At 33.4% G+C, this 23,589-nt stretch overlaps 1 protein-coding gene and 1 pseudogene across 1 annotated transcript; one reads left to right on the forward strand and one right to left on the reverse strand.

The window, feature by feature from the left end:
* Positions 1-266: 266 nt before the first annotated feature.
* On the forward strand, positions 267-3,849 carry LOC114389699. Its single transcript, XM_028350441.1, has 3 exons — positions 267-580; positions 2,963-3,084; positions 3,430-3,849. The coding sequence occupies exons 1-3, from the start codon at positions 300-302 to the stop codon at positions 3,459-3,461; spliced, it is 435 nt and encodes a 144-aa protein (XP_028206242.1). The 5' UTR covers positions 267-299; the 3' UTR covers positions 3,462-3,849.
* Positions 3,850-10,339: 6,490 nt separating this feature from the next.
* Positions 10,340-15,585, reverse strand: LOC114389774 (annotated as a pseudogene).
* Positions 15,586-23,589: the final 8,004 nt, after the last annotated feature.

Consider the following 23,589-nt stretch of genomic DNA (forward strand, 5'->3'; position numbering starts at 1 on the left):
ATTCTCCTTAAAATATCCTTATTAAATATCACCATACTTGTTTATGTATTTTAAAAGTCTTAATTTACCTTTATTTTTTTTAATCTTAATTCAATGCAGCCGTTAGACACTATGAACTGAATTTTAAAAAAATTAGGAACATGAAACTTTTTTTGTTCAAAATACGAAAAATATGAAAAAGTTTAGGAATTAAACTTAATTAACCAATATTTTTTTAACAATTAACTCCTACTCCTGTTTACGCAACAAATATTTAACCCGCCGCTAACTATGAAGCCCTATTTCAATTTGCAACTGCGATGGCGTCACATGGATGCCGTCGATGCCCTCGGCACACCGATCAGCCACAGCAGCACTGCCCCCACTGCCCTCTACGTCGTCACTGCTCCCACTGCCCTCTCCGCCGTCACTGCCACCACTGCCCTCTCCACAACCCTCACTTTCACGCTGTTAACTTCATCAAACCCCAAACTCAACCATATTTCCCTCCTCTTCCTCACTTCGCTCCCTCACCCCTCAAAACGCATCCCAATTTTGAGTCTCTTCATCATAACGAACAACCCTTTTCTTCTGATGCTCGGTAAGTTCTTGTATTCTTCTCTTTCTCCGTTGGCGTAGCCCCTCTTTATTGTTGTTGTTATTGGCCATAAAGATAAATTGCGTATAATGGTGAAAGGCTAGTGTGGAAGAAAACGGGATTGGGAGGGTTTTGGTTAAGTAAAAATGGAGGGAGAAATCAGGGATTGTGAAACCTAGAGGAGCGTGAGTGATGAGTTTTTGAAATTGAAAAATGTGATTTTCTTTTATTATTATGTTTGAATTAGAATGCGGGCGAGCCTTGCAGCGGTAAAGTTGCACTTAGGTGAACGGTTGGTGGTGGGTTTGAATTTGAAAACAGTCTCTTTCTATATGGGAGGATAAGGCAGTGGGTTATGTTAGCCAATGTTTAAATTAGAACAATGACTTGTGTAGGTGTAGTGGGTAATGTACTTATGAGGAAAAACATAAGTGTTGAAGTGTGAAACCTATGGTTTTAAATTGCCATTGTAGTTGCATTGCAATTATTGAAACTAGGGAAAAACAGGCACTTCGTGCCTAACTGTCTTTCCTTTTTTTTTTTTTTTTTTATGCGTGGTTTTGATGTGGTATACTATAGTTATAGATTATGTGTGGTTTCGATGTGGTATACTATAGAGGCCGGAAATTGTGGTTATAGACTAGATGGTAATTGAAAACCATGCACAAGGGGGAGCATTCTCAGATAAGACATGAAACCATCCACAAGATATTGAAGGACAGCTATGTTGTGGTTGGAGAGTCCAATATGCTTGACAAACCCTGCTTTAGAATCCTATAGTTCCGATGTGTGTGTGACTTAGGTCCGATACCTTGCAATTGGATTCCAACATCTCGGCACCCTGATGCCTGAGGGTTGGTTGTGCACTAGTCTTTTGAGTTTTAATTGGTCCCAGGCTAACTGCGATGCTTGTGTACCTACCCATGCTGCATGATGTAGCTGAGAGAAATGGTGAAATACTCTAATTAATACCAATTGATAAGAATCTTGGGAGAACTACACCACAAAAGCTAGCTGTTGTAATTGGAGAGTTCAAGGTCTTATAAACCCCACACCAGAATTACTTCCAATGTGGGACTCAAGTCCCATATCTTGCAATGGATTCTAATAGAATTTCACAATGAAATATAGGAACAAAATTGGAACATCGTATTAAAGGCAACCTATTGTTATGATATGAATTGTTATGGAAGAAAATGCCTCTGATCCCAAATTACAGACAAATCTGTGCAGGGTTATGCAGATCAATGCTGTAATTGAGCTATCTCTCTCCAACTAAGGGTTTTCCTTTAAGATCTCAAACCAACTATATATGACCAGTCTCTTAAAAATAGGATTTTATTCTTTGATAGATAACTGGCTTGGTTTTCGCCTAAGCAGAAGCAAATCGGAGTATATGGAATGTAAGTTCAACAAAAGAAGGAGGGTTTCTAACTTAGAGGTGAAAATAGGAGACCATATTATTCCTCAAGTCACACGGTTTAAATATCTTGGGTCTGTAATACAGGATGATGGAGAAATTGAAGGGGATGTGAATCATCGCATTCAAGCAGGATGGATGAAATGGAGAAAAGCATCGGGGGTGTTATGTGATGCAAAGGTACCGATCAAGCTAAAGGGAAAGTTTTATCGAACTGCGGTAAGACCGGCGATTTTGTACGGAACAGAATGTTGGGCGGTCAAGAGTCAACATGAGAATAAAGTAAGTGTAGCGGAGATGAGGATGTTGCGGTGGATGTGTGGTAAGACTCGACAGGATAAAATTAGAAACAAAGCTATTAGAGAGAGGGTTGGAGTAGCACCTATTGTAGAGAAGATGGTGGAAAATAGACTTAGGTGGTTTGGGCATGTAGAGAGAAGACCGGTAGACTCTGTAGTGAGGAGAGTAGACCAGATGGAGAGAAGGCAAACAATTCGAGATAGAGGAAGACCCAAAAAGACTATAAGAGAGGTTATAAAAAAGGATCTCGAACTTAATGATTTGAATAGAAGTATGGTACTTGATAGAACATTATGGCGGAAGTTGATCCATGTAGCCGACCCCACCTAGTGGGATAAGGCGTTGTTGTTGTTGTTGATAGATAACTGGCTTGGTTAATTTGAATTTTCCATTGTTCTTGTCCCAAAAGTGTATAACTTATATGACATTGTTCCCTGTTACTTATTATTAGATTCTGGTTGTTGTGCTGTCATGATTAGCCTGCGAAATGTAACCGTATATTTCTGTTTTTGCATAGTTTGTTCTGTTGTATCTATTTTCTTGTTATAATTAGTAAAGTGGGAAACAGATTAAATCCTAGGTTTCAGTATGTCTATTTCGTGTTCTCTCTTTATCCTTTATCAAGGTATTCAATCTTTCCTCTGATGCTTTTGATTGTTTTCCAGGATTTCACTTGAGCTGGAGCATATAGTGCTGGATGGTGAGGAAGAGGAAGATGAGCCGGTTTTTGTTCTAACTGACGAATGGAGGGAATTCTTTGCACAATCTGAAGCTAGGAGAAAACTAGGTAGCCAATCTATCCTTAGCTCTTTCTCCTATACATAAATAGATTACTAATGCAGTTTATGTCTATTAATGTGTCTGAGTATTTGTTCTTCTGAATTCTTGATTCTCAACCGAACTTGCTGTTTAAAACTTGAGCATGTCATACTGTCTGGTGGGATTCGCTTTTCTTTTCTTTTTTCAAGTCAAAATCCCCTATAACTCAAGATCAAGTAAGTAGGGTCTACATATTCGATGTTACATAACTGAGTTTGATTAATCCAGATAAAAAGATTAGGAACAAGGCAATTATTAATAATCAAAGTCGTTTATGAATCTAGTTTCTAATTTTTTTATGCATGACATACAGAAAAGAAGCAGGGCAAGAAGGGAAAGAAGTGAATATAGTGAGAAACGTTTGCTAACAATACTTTTGGGTGGTCAAGAGGTTGCTCAAGGGTGGTTGATGACCATCCTGCTCTTTAGGATGTAATTAATTTCTGTTGAACTAGATGAGGATCAATCGTATGACGAAAAGGGATCGTGTCTGCAGTTATTAAAAGGATGAATTACTAATATTTGTAGTTCATTTATTGTTTGTAAGATGTTGTTATTTTTAATTTCCAATTACTAAAGTCCAATCCGTAAAGAATGTGTTTAAAATTGTCAAAGTATCCTTGTGTCTGTGTATTTGTATAAAGCATTTCTAAATTTTGTAAGATTAGAAATGCCGAATTATGTTTAGGACTTGGATTTTGCAGGCATAACGATTGGAGGGATTTTTTTTTAATTTTAATTAAGTATTTTCTGTTTTGATAATTTTTTAAAATGAAGAAAATAAAATGATAGATTGTCATGAATTTATTGTCAACGTATATTTTTCTTATAAATATATTGAATGCTCTTTATTTAAAAATAGCTTAAATTTTAATTTTGGCTCTTCTAGTTTGATGAGTATGTGACTTTGGTTCCCTGGAATTTAATTGAGACATTTGGTTTCCTTGGTTTTAAGAATCCGTAATTTTGGTTAATTTGTCAAATTGTACTTATGTGACACATTTATGTTTTGATTATTAACGCATAACTTCAAACAGTAAAATTGTTAAGTAAATTATAAATTGATTAAAAATTTAATAATTATTAAAAAGAATTTAAACCTAATCCAACACATCAGAAAAATTCACTAAAGGAAAAAATATTGAAGCAAACCCATCACAATAACCAAAAATTGTGAATCTTTAAAAATTAAGAGAATCAAGTGTTTCAATTAAATTAGATTAAAATTATAATTTAATCCTAATAAAAAAGTTGCTCTCTGTTCCCTTGTGTAAACTTATATTCCCAATCATACTCTAAGTATTATTCATAAGAAAATCATATTCAAGTAGAGTGATAACACACCAATCATATTTTAACACATTATTTTTGCAACTAGATTTTGACCCATGCATCACGGGATAAATAGAGTTTAAGTATAAAAATGAGCATAAATGTTTGCTAAATAATATTATAACTTTTACTCTTTTTTTTATCTAATTGTTGCATGAATTCAATCTTAAATGTGATTTGTTTTATATAATAGAACTGAACAATTAAACAACACTTACTAATAATATGTTTAAAATATGAAAAACCATAATAGTATTTAATCTGGACACAAACATATAATAAAGTTGAATGGTATATTTAATCTAAGTTATTCGGTCAATCTGATTAACCTGAGGTATAAAAATAGACATAGACAATTAACAAAGAGGATGAGAAATTTTACTTAAATTTTATTTTTTAAATCTAATTGATTCCACAATTATATCTTAAATATTATTGATTTTTTAATAGAAAATAATTATTGAACAACGTATACCAAGAATATGTTTGAAATATGCAAAACAAAGATGATATTAATATATCAAGTATAGTATTTTAACTCATGTTATTCATCCAATGTGATTTATCCAAGTGTAAAAATAGGTATAAACAATTGTCAATGAATATGACAAATTATAATTAAACTTTATTTTTTGTATTGAACTTAAGTCACCATTGTATCTTCAATATTATTGTCTTTATTTTTTTCTTACAAAATTGACTTTATTTAATGGAACTAAACAATTGAGTAACATTTACTAAGTATATGTTTTAAAATATGCAAAACCACAAAAAAATTAATACGTCAAATGTAGGATTTAACCTTTGCATAAACATACATGATAAAATTGAATCCTATATTTAACCTTTGTTATTCACCCAATGTGATTACCCCAAGTGTGAAAAGAGGCATAGGAAATTGATATAGAGCGTGATGAATTTGACTTGATTTTTTTTTTATCCAATTTGCACCAATTTTATCTTAAAATGTGAATGTCTATATTTAGTGGAAATGAACTATTGAACAACGCATACTAAAAATATGTTTGAAATATGCAAAACTAACAATAGCATGCATAGTATTTAACCCATGCTATGACAAATTTTACTTTAATTTTATTTATTTTTATCCAACTAATACCATAGTTTTATCTTGAATGCTATTGTTATTATTTAAATGGAAATGAACAATTAAGTAACGCTTAATAAGAACATGTTTCAAATATGCAAAATTATGATAAGATTAATACATCAAGCATATATATGTCTTGTGCATGCATGCACCATACATACATTTTCTTAATAGCATGGGACATACATAATAAAGTTGAAGCTTAAAAATATGCATAAATGATTGTTTAAGAGTGTGATAATTTTTACTTGAATTTTTATTTATTTGTATCCAATTGAAGCCACAATTATATGTTATATATAATAATTTTGTTTTAAAATATTTAATCTAGATACTAATGTTAAGGAAAAATAGATAAATTTACTTATGACTATGTTTGACAGATATTTTAGTTAACTTCTAATTTTTTATATTTTCTTTCATTTTTATCTCTATTATATTTATCCAATTTCTTGATTATCCTTTTTAAATAAATTATGTTTTTATTATTTATGCTATTTGCACTTTTCAACTAATTCAATAAGCTAACTTTTCAGCTTAAACTTTCGGTTAATTTCCCAACTAATTTTATCGAATATAGCCTATATAAAAAAATATTCAGTAATTTTCATATGTGAGAAGATAATAATGATTTATCTATAAAAACGATTTTAGATTGTATTCAAATAGAAATTTAATAAAAATTATATGTTAAAATTATTATCATAACAATGAATTAAAAAAATCATCATAATTTATACGTTAGTGTGGTTTAAGACAAATGGTTCATTCCTTTAAGTGTAGATTTTGTTACTTGATTTAGTAAAAAAAAATCGTTCCCATAAATTTTATTTTATGCATAATTTGTAAGCAGAACAAAATTAATACGTGAAATGTACTATTTGACTTATGCATTCAATGAATTAGTCAAAAAAATAAAAGAATTACATTTATCTTAAAATTATTATAACAATCAATTAAAAGTGTAATTTAACTCTAATAATTTTCTTACAGCAGCAAGTAAATATTTTTTTACTATAATAGATTGTGATTTTTAAAAGATGGCACAATTAATCTTAATTGTGTATAAGTTGAACAATTAAAAATGAGAATTTATTATAGTAAAAATATATATTTTTTACTGCAGTACAAAAATATTATACTCATATATGAATTTTTTTTACGGCAGTATAATATTAATTATGTATATGATGTTTACACAATTAAAAATTACAAATTACTATAGTAAAAAAATAAATAAATTGTAATTTTTAATTGTGAAAACATCATATACACAATTAAGATTAAATGTGCAATCTTTTAATTGCATAGTTATTTTTAAAAATTATGCAAATAAGTTATTTTCAATTTATCATTTAATTGATCCAATCAAACTTTGCCTGCATAAAAAATAAGCTCATATTTATGCTCATACTATCTATAAATTATTTACATTAATAACTGAGATTGAATAAAAATTAAGTTTTTAATGTCTATGCACTCAGGTGGAAATGAAAGCCAAATCAAGCTCTAGTAGGCTTGAGCTCGGTCTGAGTTGAATACGTAAGGCTTGAGTTTGGCTCATTACCTGTCATAGGTTTTTTTTAAGGTTTGGCTCGACTTATATAAAATCCTGACTTGGCCCACGAGCCTATTTAAAAGTCTGCTTAAAGACGTCTTTGATTAATTAATTATTTTAAAACTGAGTGAAATACTAACTAAAGAAAGAAACTTATAAAATTTCGTATAAGTAATGTACAAATCCAAAAATAATTGATAAACAAAATCATATTGAATTCAAGTCGTTAAAGCACAAAGTATATCAAAAGAAAATAAAAAGAGCATAATATTAAAAAATGTATGGATTAGAGATGATTTGTAGAAAATGAATTTTATTCTACGTGAACAGTGTACATGAACAGTAATAAAAATTGGAATTCTAAAATCCTAGAATTATTCTTTTCTTCGAATAAAAACTCCCTAAACTAAAACCTTGGTGCTGTTATATAGCTCCTCAGCCCCAAAACTTACAAATCTATTTTAAGTCCAAGTCCATAAACGAAATAAAATAAAATCTAGACTAGATAAGATAAGATGAGATGAAATAAAATCTGGACGAAATAAAATCTTGATAGAATAAAATCTGAATAAAATAAAATCTAGATAAAATAAAATTTGGATAAGATAAGATTTGATAAAATAAAGTTATTATTATTATTATTAGTTAAACAAGCCGGCTTGTCAAGTTTAACAAACTTTTTTTATGATTTGAACTTGCCTTTTTATCTAAAAAGACTTTTTAAAAAGCTTGAGCTTGACCTTTATAATAAACAAACTAAACCGAGCTGAGCCTTACATAGGCCGAGCCGAAGGCCCTCGACAAGCTGCTCGGCACATTTCCACCCCTACTCACAGTGTAAAATAGTTTTATAGTGTTATTTAATAATAAATTATTATTTAAATTACTTTAAGATAATTATTTTAAAAATCAACAGTTTTATTATACATGATAAATTGTGATTAAATGACTACATAATTTTTTTTATTTTTTATACTGTGAGTATATAATCTTTTTTCTCATATAAATATAGATAAACAATTCTTATTTCAAGTAGATGAATATCACTTTGATTATTAAAAATCAGAAATTGTTCTAAATTTAGTTCAATGAAGATTACGACTTTAATATTATTACAATCATTACTAGTTGTAGGATTAAGTTTCATTTTTAGTTTACAATTCTATCATTTATTTAAAACTTTCCATTAATAAATTGCTAATTTCATGTATAAAATAAGATCAGTAATAATAATAATTTATTATTTTCACTAAGGATTCAAATAACAATTTTAATTTTAAATTCATTAAAATTAATTAAGGGAGTCTAGTTAAGTTAATTAATGAGTGTTATAAATTCTCTTATAGATATTTTTGATTCCTATGGATAAAAAAATTGATTAAGTTTGTTTTTTTTTTTCTTAGAAAAGACCTGATTTGTAAGAGTACCAAAACTTTACATGAATCCATCCTTATTTCAAGTAGATGATTTTTATTTTGATTAAAATCCATTAATATGGTTAAAACTTTTCTTGAATAAATTGATGATTTCAATAAGTTAATCAAAATTTTGATACGTGCGAATATTAATTGTGGGATAATTAAAATAGATATGGAATAAAATGTGGAGCATTAATGTCATTTAAAGAAATCCACTAATTTAGCCTCAAACAAAAATTATACAATGTTAATTACTGATTGACAGAAAAAATAAAATTGTGTTAATCGCCTCTCTTTTAGGAGGAAAAATAAAATTACACAAATGTTTGCGTCAATATAAATTTTGACATGGTTAATTTGAGAAAATAATGGGTAATTAATATAATTTACATTAAAATGGGTAATAAATTAAATAGGAAATTTATTAATATAATGTGACAACTTTTATTAACATGTGAGTAAAATGTTTATCATGAAAAATAAAACGTTAAATATATAGTTAAAAAATATAATTTTTTCAAATATAAAATTAGTGAATTGGAAGTGTTAATTTTAAATATAATGTTTTTAAAAATGTTATTTAATTATAAATAGTAAATGTAAAATACCAAAATATAACCTTTTATATATCATGTTTATTTGTTTAATTATAAATCTTTATAGTTGAATAAAAATATATAATATTTTTTTAAATATACAATTAATGAACTGGAAGTGTTAATTTTTTAAATTTAAAATAATTTCTGGTTTCTGTAATTTTTTTATTATTACAATTAAACATTAAAATTTTAGTTAAACTTCTTTTTTTTACATATAAAATAATTATTTATCCTTATATCTATAAAAGTGAGGTAATACTTATTAGTAAGGTTATAAAATATAATTTTATAATTACTCTTTTATCCTTGAAGAGAATGAGAAAGTTAAAATTACACTTTTAACCTTTAAATGAACAAGAAAAGGATAGTTACTTAATTAATATATATATATATATATATATATATATATATATATATATATATATATATATATATATTGATAACATATCATATCATATGAGAATAATTATTTTATGTGAAAATGAGAATGACTAATGTAAAAGGTCAAAATTAAAATATTTTAAATTCAAATTAAAACTTTATTTAATCATAAAATCTTCAAAAGATATATCAAACAAAAAGTCAAAATATCTTAAAGATTTAATTATGACATTCTAAAATATTTGAAACCTATCATTATCATGAATATCACAACCACCACCACTGATGACGGTTTCTACCACAACTCTCATGGTTGTTACCTTAACCACTACCATGCTACCATGACCACCAGTGGCACCACCAACATGACTATTGTTGTCATGACCACCACCACTACCATCACCGCGATCGTCACCATGACCACCGTCCTGACAACCAAAATGACCGCCCCCGCTGTCATTGCTGACGGTGGTGGTGGTAGTAATGGCGACGATCATGTTCGTTGCGATGACGGTGATCATGACAATGATCATGTTGGTGGTGGTGTCGGCAATGATGATGGTCGTAGTAATGATCTTAATATAAATTAAAATTTTAAGATATTTGATGTTATGTTTGGTAAATTTTATAGAGATTTTATGGTTAAATGGAATTTTAAATTTAATTTAAAATGTTTTAATCTTCACCTTTTATTTTAATCTTTAACCATTTTCATATGATATATATATATATATATATATATATATATATATATATATATATATAATTCCTCTTCTTATCATATACTACTTATTATACTTATACTTATACCTGATGTCATTTTCCTAATGTTCAAGAATTATAGAGGCAAGAGCAAGTCTATATGCTGTAGATCTTAAATTCTTGATAAGAATATATATTTCCCTCCTCTTCTTCATAGGCATCTCCTTCCACTGTTCCTCTCTCAAATGAGATAGTACAGCAGCCTCACAAAAGCCCTCTGCTAATAGACTCTTGCTAGAATGTCATTGCACTCACTAAGATTCTCTACAATGAGTCATTTATATTATATACTAAAGCAAAAAAAGGACAAGATTTCACAACCTTCCTTGAACAGAAGCTGTCGTGACAAACCCTATAGGCCACCGGTGAGACTTGATAGAAATTGAATCATCTAGTATCTGCATTCCCCATTTACTAGAGGAATGTTCTTTGAAGTATAATCGCATAGCAGATTGACACATTTAAATTCCCTCTTCTCTTTTCTCATAACTGCACTATAGTCATGCAATATATACAATATCATTTGTAAGATTCCATCTCAATTGCATGAGCCATAAAAATGGATAGAAGAAAATCAATGCAGTTTTGCTAGCTGCTATCCATCCCCAGGTTCTAGCCTACATTTAATTGAGAAATTTACAAAATAATAACTTTTCTGAAAAAAAGCAGTTGCACATCATATTCTATTACCATGTACCCCGACAAAACATAAGGGTTGGCCAAAATCCAAATGAACAACAAAATTTACGAGAATAGTGGACCATATCCAACCAAGAGAGGAAATTATTATTAATAACAAGAAAAGGATTTCATAATTTTAATGTTAATTACCTTGAAGTCCATACAAATAACTGCACCCTCTTCAAAGCATCCTTCTTTGAATGGATGAAGATGAACTCTTACAAAGCAGAGCTTATGGTCATAAATGTCGGACTTTCTATGCCTTTGATCAAGCTTTAGTTCACTATTAATAAACTTAGACATTCTAGCCTTTCCATCTGCTTCATAAGGAAACAATAATAATTGACCAGTTTTGGTTTTATTGAGGAAAGTAGTCAGCATACAACCTGTCCTGACTACAATTCCATCCAATGAATTACTCCCAGAGTTAGAATTTGAAATTTCAAAGTTTCCATGGCAAGGGTTTGGTAATGAAATAGCATTGGTCAAATGTTCCCAAGTTGAAAGATCAGGAGTCTCCCATTGCACTAATCCATTTGTTGAAAGTAATGCGAACAATACCCCATGGAGGCAGGATGGGAACTCTCAAATGCCTTATCGAAGGAGGATGAAGTTCTGCATTTTGAATAAAAGCAGTAGCTTTAGCTTCCATGAAGCAAGTGTATGCCTTACAATCTGGGAAATCTGAAGGGAAAAATGGTAGGCCCATCTAAACAAAAAGGTTTTTTGAGCAAGATTTATTAGTCACATGAAATGGTAGAAAAAATGCATTTTTTATGCAGTACAGGGTGCAAATACTTCTCACGAAATCCAGTGCTTCTCTTGCAAACCTATTGCATAAGCCCCATTAGAGATGAGCAGAATCCAGAAGGCTTTGATCCAACTTAAGGGAAGTATAACAGACCATCTAGAAGACAATCAAAGAAGCATTTTATCATTTATCATATAGTACATAATAAGGAAGGTGTTGACATAAATACTTTATGCATTTCAAGGAATCATGTTCTATCCCAGTAGAGAATTAAAACTTAAAATTATGATATGCTTGTCTTATTATTGTTCTTTTATATCTTAAGCAGGTGATCACAAATACCTATCATTTGTTTTCAAGAATAAAGGCTACGCAATAGTACTAGATAGAGTTCATAGACAACATCAGTAATTTCAAACAAAATAAAAGGAAAAATAGATCAAAGAAGTTACCCTATAATCAATTCCTTCATATCATTTTTTAAAAGAAGAATAAGGGAAGATATCGAGCACTGCACCTTAGTTGAAGAGATGGCCTCTCCAGAATCTATATCATCAAGGCAGAAATTAACCATACGTTCATGGTGTTTCTCCTTGGAAAGGACACTGTCTTCCACTGAGGACCTCAACCCTCTGGTGGTAGCATACCATAGATCATCAATATCAGAATGGCTATCTTCAATTTTTGACCATGATAATGGAAATTATTCTCTTCCAATTTTCCTCCCAATTCAGAACGCTCTTTGTATTTAGTTTCTTGTGCATCTCTGGCAGTTTTAGTTGAAATGGGCTCCACTGCAACAACAGTTTCTTTCAGGGCAATTCTCAAGGATCCTTGACATTAAGAGATTACATAGCACAAGAAGAAAAATAATGCTCATTTTTCAGTATGGATGAATTTCTGTTCTGAGAAACAGACTCTTCTTCAATAGCCACATGTTTCTTTAATTGGCAATAATTCTCTGAAATATTGTAATGCCAAGAAGAAAAATAAGCCATTTCAGATCATTTACGTTAAAAAAGGAAAATATTTTGTCTAATTTAAATAACAAACCTTCCAACAGGATGCAATATTTTTTTTAAGAAGTTGAAATGTCCCTAATCCAAATAATTCTAATATTGCAAGTTGACCCTCCCCTCAAGGGAAAAATTGAGATGCCCTCTTCCCCATCTGAATAAAACAAAGCATATATTGTGAGTGAGTTTATATATAGTTTACAGTTATATTCTTCAACTTCAGCACGGAAATTAAAACCTTGGCCAAGCAACACCAACCAAATAGTGATTCATCTCACAAGAATTGTTATCTAACAATATAACATTTTTTCAACTTTTACATTTAAGCAGTTTTGTAGTAGGATTAATACTAATTTGTTAAAGAAATAATGACAAGCTTGTGAGACAAAAGGACCTATGATCATCTGAATCTTTACACTATCAGCTTAGATACAAATCCATATTAGGTCCCACCACCCAAAAGTGCCATAGACATGAAAGCATTTCAAAGGGACAATGACAAAGAATAACACAGTAAAATCAAATTATTTGTAACATAAACCTGGGGGAGAATTGGTTTCACAAATCTTTCCCAGTTTTTATGTTTATCAAGTACACATATTGATAGGCTCATGAAGGCCATGACAGAAAAATAAAGGAAAATAAGCCAAAGTAGTTAGAGTAGATATAGAAGTAGTTAGGTTTGGTTTAATATTAGTTAGTTACTGAATTAGTTTGGTGGCTAGCTTAAATAGCAGAAGGGAAGTATAAGATCACTCATTTTGCATTGTTACTTAGTGTACTTACCAAAATCCAGAGCCAGGACATGTCAGGGTAGATGTGGCCAAAGTGGGCTCCTGGGCTTCACACGTCAGCTTTGAGAGTGACCTTTGTCAAGAGGACAGGAGGGGGAGCTTGCAAAACAAAGGACTCTGACGCTCAAGTATATGAGTGAGGAGAATAAAACAAGTATATGAGTGTATGTAAGCTCGAGTGAGTGATAGAGAGAGATGTGCACAAGTGTGTTGCTCATGTGTTGGAGTGTGTTGGATGTGTTGAGGGCTCGATGGAACCTGATATTTATAGGAGTGGAGCGTAACTGCGGGTCCTTGTTTGTAGGGGCTGTAATAGCCTTTGCAGACAATTCTGAACTTATAGATAATAGCCGACAACTAGTAGATAATGTTAGAGATAAACTGTAGCTTATAGATAAAAGCTAGAAGATAATTGTACCTTGTAGATAATGTGTGACTTTGTAGATAATTAACTACCTGCCAATAGATAAAGAGATTCAAATATATTCAAATATTGATCGATTAGAGATAACCTGTCAGGTAGGGAGCCCGGTTGCTAAGGGCTGAGTGTCCGTGCTCCTATTCCAGGGCTGACGTGGAGGGTTGACACGTGTCTTAGAGTGCTATGTAGGGTGTGATGAGGACAAGGCAATGACTAAGGGCAAAAAACCTTTAGAAGGACTTGGAGGACCTATGACAATGGCTAGAACAAAGAAGGCCAAGGAAGCTCTTCAACAAGTGTTAACCATGCTATTTGAATTTAGGCCCAAGTTACAAGTGGAGAAGTTTCGGATTGTCAATTGCATCATGTTCCAAGAAGAGTAGAGGGCGCCACCTTTGTTGAGTGGTTTTATTAGCATTTTGTTAGTTGAAATAAAGGCCCAAACTTGTGTTAAAGTGACTATCAATTCTCTTTGGATTTGCACCACCTATGGGCTTGTTTTTTTTGAAGAAATTAAGGTTTAATAAGGTGGAAACTCTAGGCTTGTGGCTACCTCTTGGCTAACCAGGAGTTGTGCATTTTTCCACATGTTTTGTGTCTTAATTCTAGTTTTAATTAGGTATAATGACACCATCAATTGTTGTTATTGGTGATCATTTCAACTTCTCACTTTTGTAACCAACTTGATGCCATTTCTATTTATGGGCTATGCATTTTCTAATAAAAACACACACCTTGAATTGAGTTTTAACCACCTTGTGCATGACACTAATTCCTGAGGAATGATTCTTCCAACCACCTTCTTCATTCTCCTTCTTCATCATTCTTTCTCCATCCAAACACATTCAGACTTTGAACCAAATCAATTCCATTCAGCCCTCCATAAACTCGCCACTTTCTCTCTCCTTATCCAGTCCATTTTCTGAATTTTCATACAAGTACAAAAAAACCTTTGAAGATCCATCCTTAACCTTTGTGCAAATGGGTTTACATCAGGGTGCCACATGTATTTTGTGGACCTTAGACATTACACTTAGTATTTGGGAAAAGAAAGTTAGATTCATTTAGAAGGAGAATCCTCTCGTTCGTGCTTTCGTTATTGACACAAATATGATTTCTTAGTTCTTTCTATCTGAAATCTCAGACTTTGATTTTGGGTTTATAACACAAAGTATGAAAAATAAAATACAATTCCATAGAAGAAGCTAAAGAAGAAAGTGAGCCTCTGTTTGGCAGGCAATCTATAGATTATCATATCCTTCTTCAAAGGCGGAAGCATGCATCCACACCCAAAGGCATCTGAATGAAGAACCATATTTCATTTTTCACTTAGCTAAACACCATGTTTGTTTGAATTGTTACAAATATCATGCTGTCCAAAAGAAGTATAATGATTAGTTCCATCTAGTTCAGTACACATATTTTGTCGGGAACTTGGTTGCCACATGTAGGTAACATGAGCAATTGGCTGAGAAACTGGTGCTCCACATTGATGCAACTGTGAAGAAACAAAAATTAATTTAGTTTAACTAAACCAACTAGGTAATTACTAGAGTTAGCAATAGGTCACCTACCATTGCACTTCCATAGGTTCACTGGAAAGAATAGAGTCTTCATAATTTTCAGGATGTGTTGCTGTTTCCATATAGGGTTCCAGCACCTTTCTTAATATTGACATTAATAAATTTTGTATACAAGAGTCAACCTTAAATAAAATTAAGAAAATCAAACCTTTACCTTTTCGGGTTGTGAGCTCGCAATAATGATTTGATACATGCATTTCAGTATGTTTGAATAAGAACAACAGTTTAGAGTGTCTTTTAGACTCAGATGTATAACTGCATCGTCTAGGGTCCACAAAATACACGTGGCATCCTATGTGGCACTTTGAGACACGTGTCAACCCTCCATGTCAGCCCTGCCACAGGTGCACAGACGTTCGACCCTTAGTAGTCGGGCTCCCTAACTGACAGGTTATCTCTAATCTCTTATTATTTGAATATATTGCAACCTCTTTATCTCTTGGCAGGTAGTTAATTATCTACAAAGCCACACATTATCTATAAGGTACAATTATCTACTAGCTTTTATCTCTAAGCTACATATTATCTCTAACTTTATCTATAAGGGTTTGGGAGTTGTTTACGCACGGGGAAGGTATTAGCATCCCACGCGCTCGTCACAAGGGACGATAGTCTTTAATCGAGTGTGCGAAACATGACTTCAAAATTATGTATTTTTCCTTTTTATGTTTATTATTTTTTTGGGGTTGACAAGGGTGTTGCCCTTGCTCCTACATATCCTCAGGTGCGATGAGGAATTCAGACCTACGTAGTTCTTTATGTCTGAAAGTTCACGTGTTAAATTGACTTTATGTTTTTTTTGAAAGATTGATTTTAATTGCGAACAAAAGTCATTTAAGGCGTTGGACCTTGAAACGATGTTTTAAATTTTGAAAAGCGGAGAGATTCGTTAAGGCGTTGGACCTTGAAATGATCTTTTGATTTTTGAAAAGAGGAGAGAATCGTTAAGGCGTTGGACCTTGAAACAATCTCAAGCGATATTTGATGAAAAGAAATTAGTTATAAGTTGGTTTTATCTTGGTTTTGTTTATTAACTTTCAATCTCTTTAAAAATATGATTTACGACACAAATGATCGGTTGAAATTTACTTTACAAGAAGAAAATAGATTACTGATGGTTGAAGAATGAGATGAAGGTGCACAAAGCAACAAAGAGGACCCCTAAGGGTGCATAGACCGTATCCAAATCCTTAAAAAAATTACTAGCCGGATGACGAATGAAGAACACCGAACGAAGAATGATGTAGAAGTCGATTACGGTCGCAATTCGGTAGCGCTTTGGCCTCGTTTTTCTCTTCTTTCTTCTTATTCTCTCTAATTTCTCTCAAAATCCTCTTAATATTGAATGTCCAACCCCTTCCTCAGCCTCCCTCATGCCTATTTATAGAAAAATGAGGGCACTTGGTGGTCTTACAGCTCGCCCAGGCGAGCTGGTTACTTCACCCCTAAGCTATTTGGGGGCCCAGGCGAGCCAAAGCCCAGAAAATTCCTAAAATGACCTTTTTGCCCCTTCCCTTGGGTATTTTCCGCATTCTTGACCAAAACATTGAATGATCTTTTGTTTTGCACGGTAATTGGACATCTAGACGAGCATCTGGATGCCTTCCTTACTCAGGCACATCTATACACTAATGACAATGCGATCCTATGTCATGTCTTCCCAACATTCTTCAAGGGGGTGGCATTGACCTGGTATGGTGGACTCCCACCAAGATCCATAGGTAGCTTCGACACCCTCGTCAAACGCTTCGATGCACAATACACAACTAGCCAGTCTCATTGCATGACCTCTACCGCTTTGGCCAGTTTGCGACAAGCAAACGACAAGTCCCTCAGAAAATTCATGGACAGATTTGGGCGCATTGCCGTCCAAATTTGAAATCTTAACCCAAAGGTAGCATTGCATTCCATGCTCCTCACCCTACAACCTGACAAGTTCCCAGACAGTTTGTCCAAAAAACTTGGTGGCATGGATGAGTTGCACAAACAAGCCAAGGGCTACATCCAGATGGAAGAAATGTTCAGATTTAGGAAAAAAGTCAAACAACCTAAACAAAAGCACGACAAGCGAGAAGGAAGCACCAAGACTGACTCACACGTGTAGGATAAGAGGTACAAGCCAGAAAAGCACCAGCCTTTCCTAAAAGGGCCCAGGTATAAGCGATACACACCCTTGACGACCAATCACACCTACAATCCTTGAGGAAGCTTTCAACTTGGAGGTACCCATCAGGCTACCCTCGATGAAACCTCCTAGGCCGGGGTTAGACACGACCAAATACTATAGGTGCCATCACGGTATCAGTCATAACACAGAAGATTGCTGAGCCCTAAAGGACAAGATAGAAGAGCTTATACAAGATAGGTACTTAGCCCAATTTGTTAAAAGGCCGAACAACCACCAAGCAGGAACAAGACCCGAAGGACACCAAGAGGAGCAACATAGGAATCACGATGTAGACAAAAGAAGAGATAAAGTGGAAGTTCAAGGTAGATCGAGACACCTGTAATGACTCGCCTTGTCGCTACGATGTCACTTACTATAAAATGTGACATTTCAATTTTTAGGTGAAAGCTCCATTAATTTGATTGTGAAAATGATGGTAAATTTTTCGCAATGTACATTCATCAAACAACTCACAAACACGTGAACAAATACATACTTATATATATATATATATATATATATATATATATATTATACACCACTACACATCTTCAAATGTCAGAACATAATTCAGATTTTTTTACATATATCTAAACTTGGGACTTACATGCCCAATCAAAAAGATTCAAGGAACCAACTAAGGAAGAGTTCATAACAAAACACAACTGTCCCCCAAAATAAATTCCAATGTTATCACGTTGGCTTGGTAGCTCCAACAAAAGACTTCCCTCCAAGTCACCTACTACTGCTCATCTGCTTCCACGAATGAAAGTTCGAGATCATCACAGACACCAATCACATGGTACAAAAATTGCAAAGGTGAGTTTATTATAAAAGATCAACAAACACCAAAAGACAATAATTAACAAGAAAACAATAACAATGACCACAATCATTCTTAATAACCCATTGGTTCAACATACACTTAACAAACTAGTCATCAACTTTTCCATAATTCAAATCATATATGCTCAAAATGATGCATGTACCTGACTCAACTCTAAAATGCAATGTGGTACCATTTATCCGAAAATAGCCTAAGCGTGTCCACATGACACTCTCACTTGGAAAAACTAGGCAGCAAGTGTAGAAGCAAAGCTTCATGGTGAATCAAAGGTGATTGAAAGGTGTTTTGATGATAACAAAAGATGATGACAAAAAGCTCAAAGATCAATCAAAGAACAACTCAAGTGAATCAAGAACAATTGAAGAGTTCAAGATAAGAATCAAGAAGAATTCAAGACTCAAGAAGAAAGTTTAGAGTCAAGAATCAAGATCAAGATTCATGACTCAAGATTCAAGAATCAAGAGAAGGCTTAATCAAGATAAGTATGAAAAGTTTTTCTCAAAAATTGAGTAGCACATGATTTTTCTCAAAACATGTTTACCAAAGAGTTTTTACTCTCTGGTAATCGATTACCAGATTGTTGTAATCGATTACGAGTAGCAAAATTGTTTTGAAAAAGTTTTCAAATTGAATTTACGACGTTCTAATTAATTTCAAAAAGCTGTAATCGATTACAATGTTTTGGTAATCGATTACCAGTTCCTTTGAACGTTGAAATTCAAATTCAAATGTGAAGAGTCACATCCTTTCACATAAAATCTTTCTGTAATCAATTACACTTATTTGGTAATCGATTACCAGTGACTGTTTCTGAAAAAAATCAAAAGATGTAACTCCTCAAATGGTTTTTGACTTTTTCAAATTGGTTTTAAGTTTTTCTAAAAGTTATAACTCTTCAAAATGGTTCTCTTGACCAGACATGAAGAGTCTATAAAAACAAGGCTTTGTTTTGCATTTCAAGATCTATCTTTTCCAATTCATTCTTTACACAAGCAATTTTTCACATTGATTTCTGAGTCTCTTTGAACTTCTTCTTCTTCTTTCTTTGTCAAAAGCTTTCTAAAGTTTTCTGGTTTTCTAAACCTTGAAAACTTGTGCTATTCATTCTTTTCATCTCTTCTTCCTTTGCCAAAAAGAATTCGCCAAGGACTAACCTCCTGAATTCTTTTTGTATCTCTCTTCTCCCTTTTCCAAAAGAACAAAGGACTAACCGCCTGAATTCTTTTGTGTCTCCCTTCTCCCTTGTCAAAGAATTCAAAATGACACAGTCTAAGAATTCTTTTGATTCTTCCCATTCCCTAATACAAAAGTGTTCAAAGGACTAACCACCTGAGATTTCTTTTGTATCCCCATTCACAAAGTATTAAAGGTTTAACAGCCTGAGATCTTTGTCTTAACACATTGGAGGGTACATCCTTTGTGGTACAAGTAGAGGGTACATCTACTTGGGTTTGACTGAGAACAAGAGAGGGTACATCTCTTGTGGATCAGTTCTAGTGGAGGGTACATCCACTAGGGTTTCAAAGAGAACAAGGGAGGGTACATCCCTTGTGGATCTTTGCTTGTAAAAGGATTTTTACAAGGTTGAAAGAAATCTCAAGGACTGCAGGTCGCTTGGGGACTAGATGTAGGCATGGGTTGTTGCCGAACCAGTATAAAAACTCTTGTGTGTTTGTTTCCTTCTTCCTTACTCTTTTACTTTCTGCTATGCATTTAATTTCCGCTTTTACTTTCTGTTAAGTTTCTCTTCTACTCCTCATTCTCTTAACAATTTAGTAAAAGCCTTAAAAGAGTAATTTTTTAATTAGTAAAGGTTTAGGAATAATTAATTCAACCTCCCCTTCTTAATTATTCTGAGGCCACTCGATCCAACAACAAGTGTCGAGGTCACTCTATCGTGCACAGGCAACTCCCCCTATGGTGATCAACCTGGGTCTCAAGGAAGTTCTAAACCGAGTGACATGCCCCCAAGTACAAGTATTTTTCCTCATGAAAAACTACGAGTACTTACTGACAAATTTTATACTATTTCCATGCAATATGAAGTATGAAACATGAGCATCATCAATGCACTGACCATGGATAATTAAAGATTCTAAGCCATCCCCTTCTTTCTCCAGGAATGCTTAAAACTCTTTAAAACACTCTATTTCCCCCTCTAGGGATATCCAACATGGTCACCACCCCCCCATGTACATACACAACATATATCATCACAATAACATCATCAACATCAACATCATCTCATCTCAACATCATCATCAACATCACAAGAAATCACATTCCACATACATACATATAAATTCATGTCTGGGATTCACATTCCCCAGGTCTTTAGGCAACATAAACCTCATACAACAACAATCTATAATACCATGAGACTCATATTTTTAAGGAAAATTCTAAATTAAAGAGGAAAACTATGGTATTCAAAACAAACTCTTATGCCCATTTAAAATTTAATAAAGAAGTAAATAGAAGAACAAATATAAAATTTTGGACAAAGTCTCTTCTATAATTAAGACTTTTCCCAAAAATTCCAATCAATACAACAACAACATCATTGACAATTTCAATCATCAATAACATACCTATCACATCCCATTAGTTAAAAACATAGTTCTTCTTGAAAACTAACATGCACATCAATAACAAATATATCACATCCCATTAGTTAGAAACACAGTTTTTCTTGAAAACCAGCATGTACAAGGACATACATACATCCCCATAATTGGGTTCCCTGACCCCAACTATGGTATCAAAAGCTGTAAACAAACAATAAACTACCCTCACCTATCTATATCTCTTTGTTAGTTCCTTGCGACATTGTTCTAAGATCTCTTAGGTTCACATCCGTTCGTCCAAACGCAGAGCTCTATATACCAAATCAAAGATAATTCAATATAGATTTCAAAGACAAGGTTAATATTAAATTTTGGGGTCAAATACCCATTCAATTTAAAAAGAGACTAAAGGGGTGTTTTGAGATTCATATCAAAGAGAGGTCATTTTGAAATTCTAATCATGCCACTGTGACCAGGGTTCAACAAATGGTACAAAAACAAAGTCTATTTTAGAAAAAGGCAACTTTTACAACGTCTCTTTTTCAAGGGTTTTTCAAAGGAAGTGTAAAACCATCTAATAATGGTTCCCAAGTCAAAAGAGATGCAAAGATAGGCTCAAACTAACAAGGAGAAGGCTAAGAAATCATGATTACCTCGAAGAAACTTCAAAGGAAGTATTGGAGGCTTCGTTCTCTAACGAATTCTTGAGTTGAGTTTTGAAGATTCCACTCCGATTAAAATGTTCTTCTCCGTGTGGTGGTCCGACGACAAGCAAAGGCGGCTCATGGCGGTCACCGGTGATCAGTGGTGGTGGAGGAGGAGGTTGGGGGTGTTGGGGGAGGGTTTAGTGGAAGAGAAGGAGAAAGAAATGGCTCTTTTATGCTGCTGGACATATTTGTAGCCTGTAACACTTGCCCAGGCGAAATTTGGCTCGCCTGGGTGAGCTGATCCAGCTCAAATTTTATTGCTTCGGTTAAAATATCATATCTCATACACCAGATGTTATATTGCAAATCCCAGCGGTTGGAATGTGTATGTCGCAACCTACCCTTTTGTGGGTGAGCGGGGTGAGGCTCACGGGAGCGTTTTCCAAAGGAGGAAAATGCGCGGAGTCGCTACCAACGTTTATTTGTGGAAAACGTCAGAAAAACCGAAGGAAACCGGTCATAAAGAATATTCCAAGTTCGGGAGTTGTATTTACGTTTGAGAAAAGTATTAGCACCTCTCACGTTTGTCTCAAAGGACAACAACCTTATTTTTAGAATTGTGTGAAATTATGTTACCCTAACTTTTATTTCTTTTTTATTTTTGGGGTCGACAAAAGCGGGGCTCTTGCTCCTACGTACCCTCCATCGAAGAGGAAATCAGACCTACGTAGTTATTTTTTAAGGGCGAATCAAGCGATTCTTTTTTACTTGGAAGGTGGTCATTTTAAGGCGTTGGACCTTAAAAATGATCCTTTTTACTTGGTAAGAAAAACTGAGGTATTGAATCTTAAAATCCTTTTTTAGTGATTTTTCGCGGACGAGCTTGACTTTGCGAGTTGATTTTAGCCTTAGTTTCACTTTAGTTATTAGTCAATTCAATTAGGAAAGAGAAAATCCCAAAGAGAAACGTCCGATTGATTTTTTTGCTTTATTTTACTAAAAGATATTTTTGATTATTATATTATTATTTTACCTCTTTTTGATTTCCAACGTGGTTACGGCACGACCGAATGGAAATTAACGGATATTACAAATCAAATGATCGGTGGAAACTTATTTTATTTTTTGATTAGGTGAGAAAGTGACTTAAGTAAATGACTGAAGCACGTCAAAAGGGGGTACAGAAAGTAAATGAAATGAGAATAAAAGTACACGAAACAAATGGGGACCACTACGGGTACATAGAATGAATTGAAAAGTTCGAATTCGGGTACTTACCGGTTGAAGACCGAAGAACAATGAAGAATGGACGATGAATGACGAAGAACGGTTGAAAATCTTCGCGAAATCACCCACGGAAACGTTACGGAAATGCCTCGGCTTGGATTTTCTTCGCGGAAACAATTTTCCTCAGTAATTTCAAGTGAATACGAAGTGCCAAGAAGGTTGAACCCTTTCCTTCTTCACTCCTCCCTCTATTTATAACAAAATAGGGGAGGAGCTTGCCACCCAGCTCGCCCAGGCGAGCTAGGATGCTTCCTCTAGAAGCAACCGCCTTCTGGAGGAAGAATCTGGAAGGCCCAAGTGGGTCTGGTTGCTATTTGCACCCCCTTTACTTTTTTTTGGTGACTCTTTTTCCGTAACGTTACGAAAATTTACGAATTTTGTAACGATACTTATTTTCTTTCCGTAAGGTTACAGAACCTTACGGATCATGTAGTTACTCCTTTTTTAGCTTATGAAAAGTTACAGAAACTCACGGATTGCGTAACAATACTTCCTTTTGATTTCCGGCACGTTACGGAACTTCACGGATTGCGTAAAAATGCTTCCTTTTG

The sequence above is a fragment of the Glycine soja genome, chromosome 16, assembly GCF_004193775.1.
Source record: "Glycine soja cultivar W05 chromosome 16, ASM419377v2, whole genome shotgun sequence".
NCBI lineage: Eukaryota > Viridiplantae > Streptophyta > Magnoliopsida > Fabales > Fabaceae > Glycine > Glycine soja.

What these genes read in the sequence shown, in the direction of transcription:
- LOC114389699 (XM_028350441.1), top strand. Translation starts at nt 300, where the DNA reads ATGGCGTCACATGGATGCCGTCGATGCCCTCGGCACACCGATCAGCCA. An exon ending in CCCTTTTCTTCTGATGCTCG is followed by an intron (nt 581 to 2,962) that starts GTAAGTTCTTGT and finishes ATTGTTTTCCAG; the next exon opens with GATTTCACTTGAGCTGGAGC. An exon ending in TGAAGCTAGGAGAAAACTAG is followed by an intron (nt 3,085 to 3,429) that starts GTAGCCAATCTA and finishes CATGACATACAG; the next exon opens with AAAAGAAGCAGGGCAAGAAG.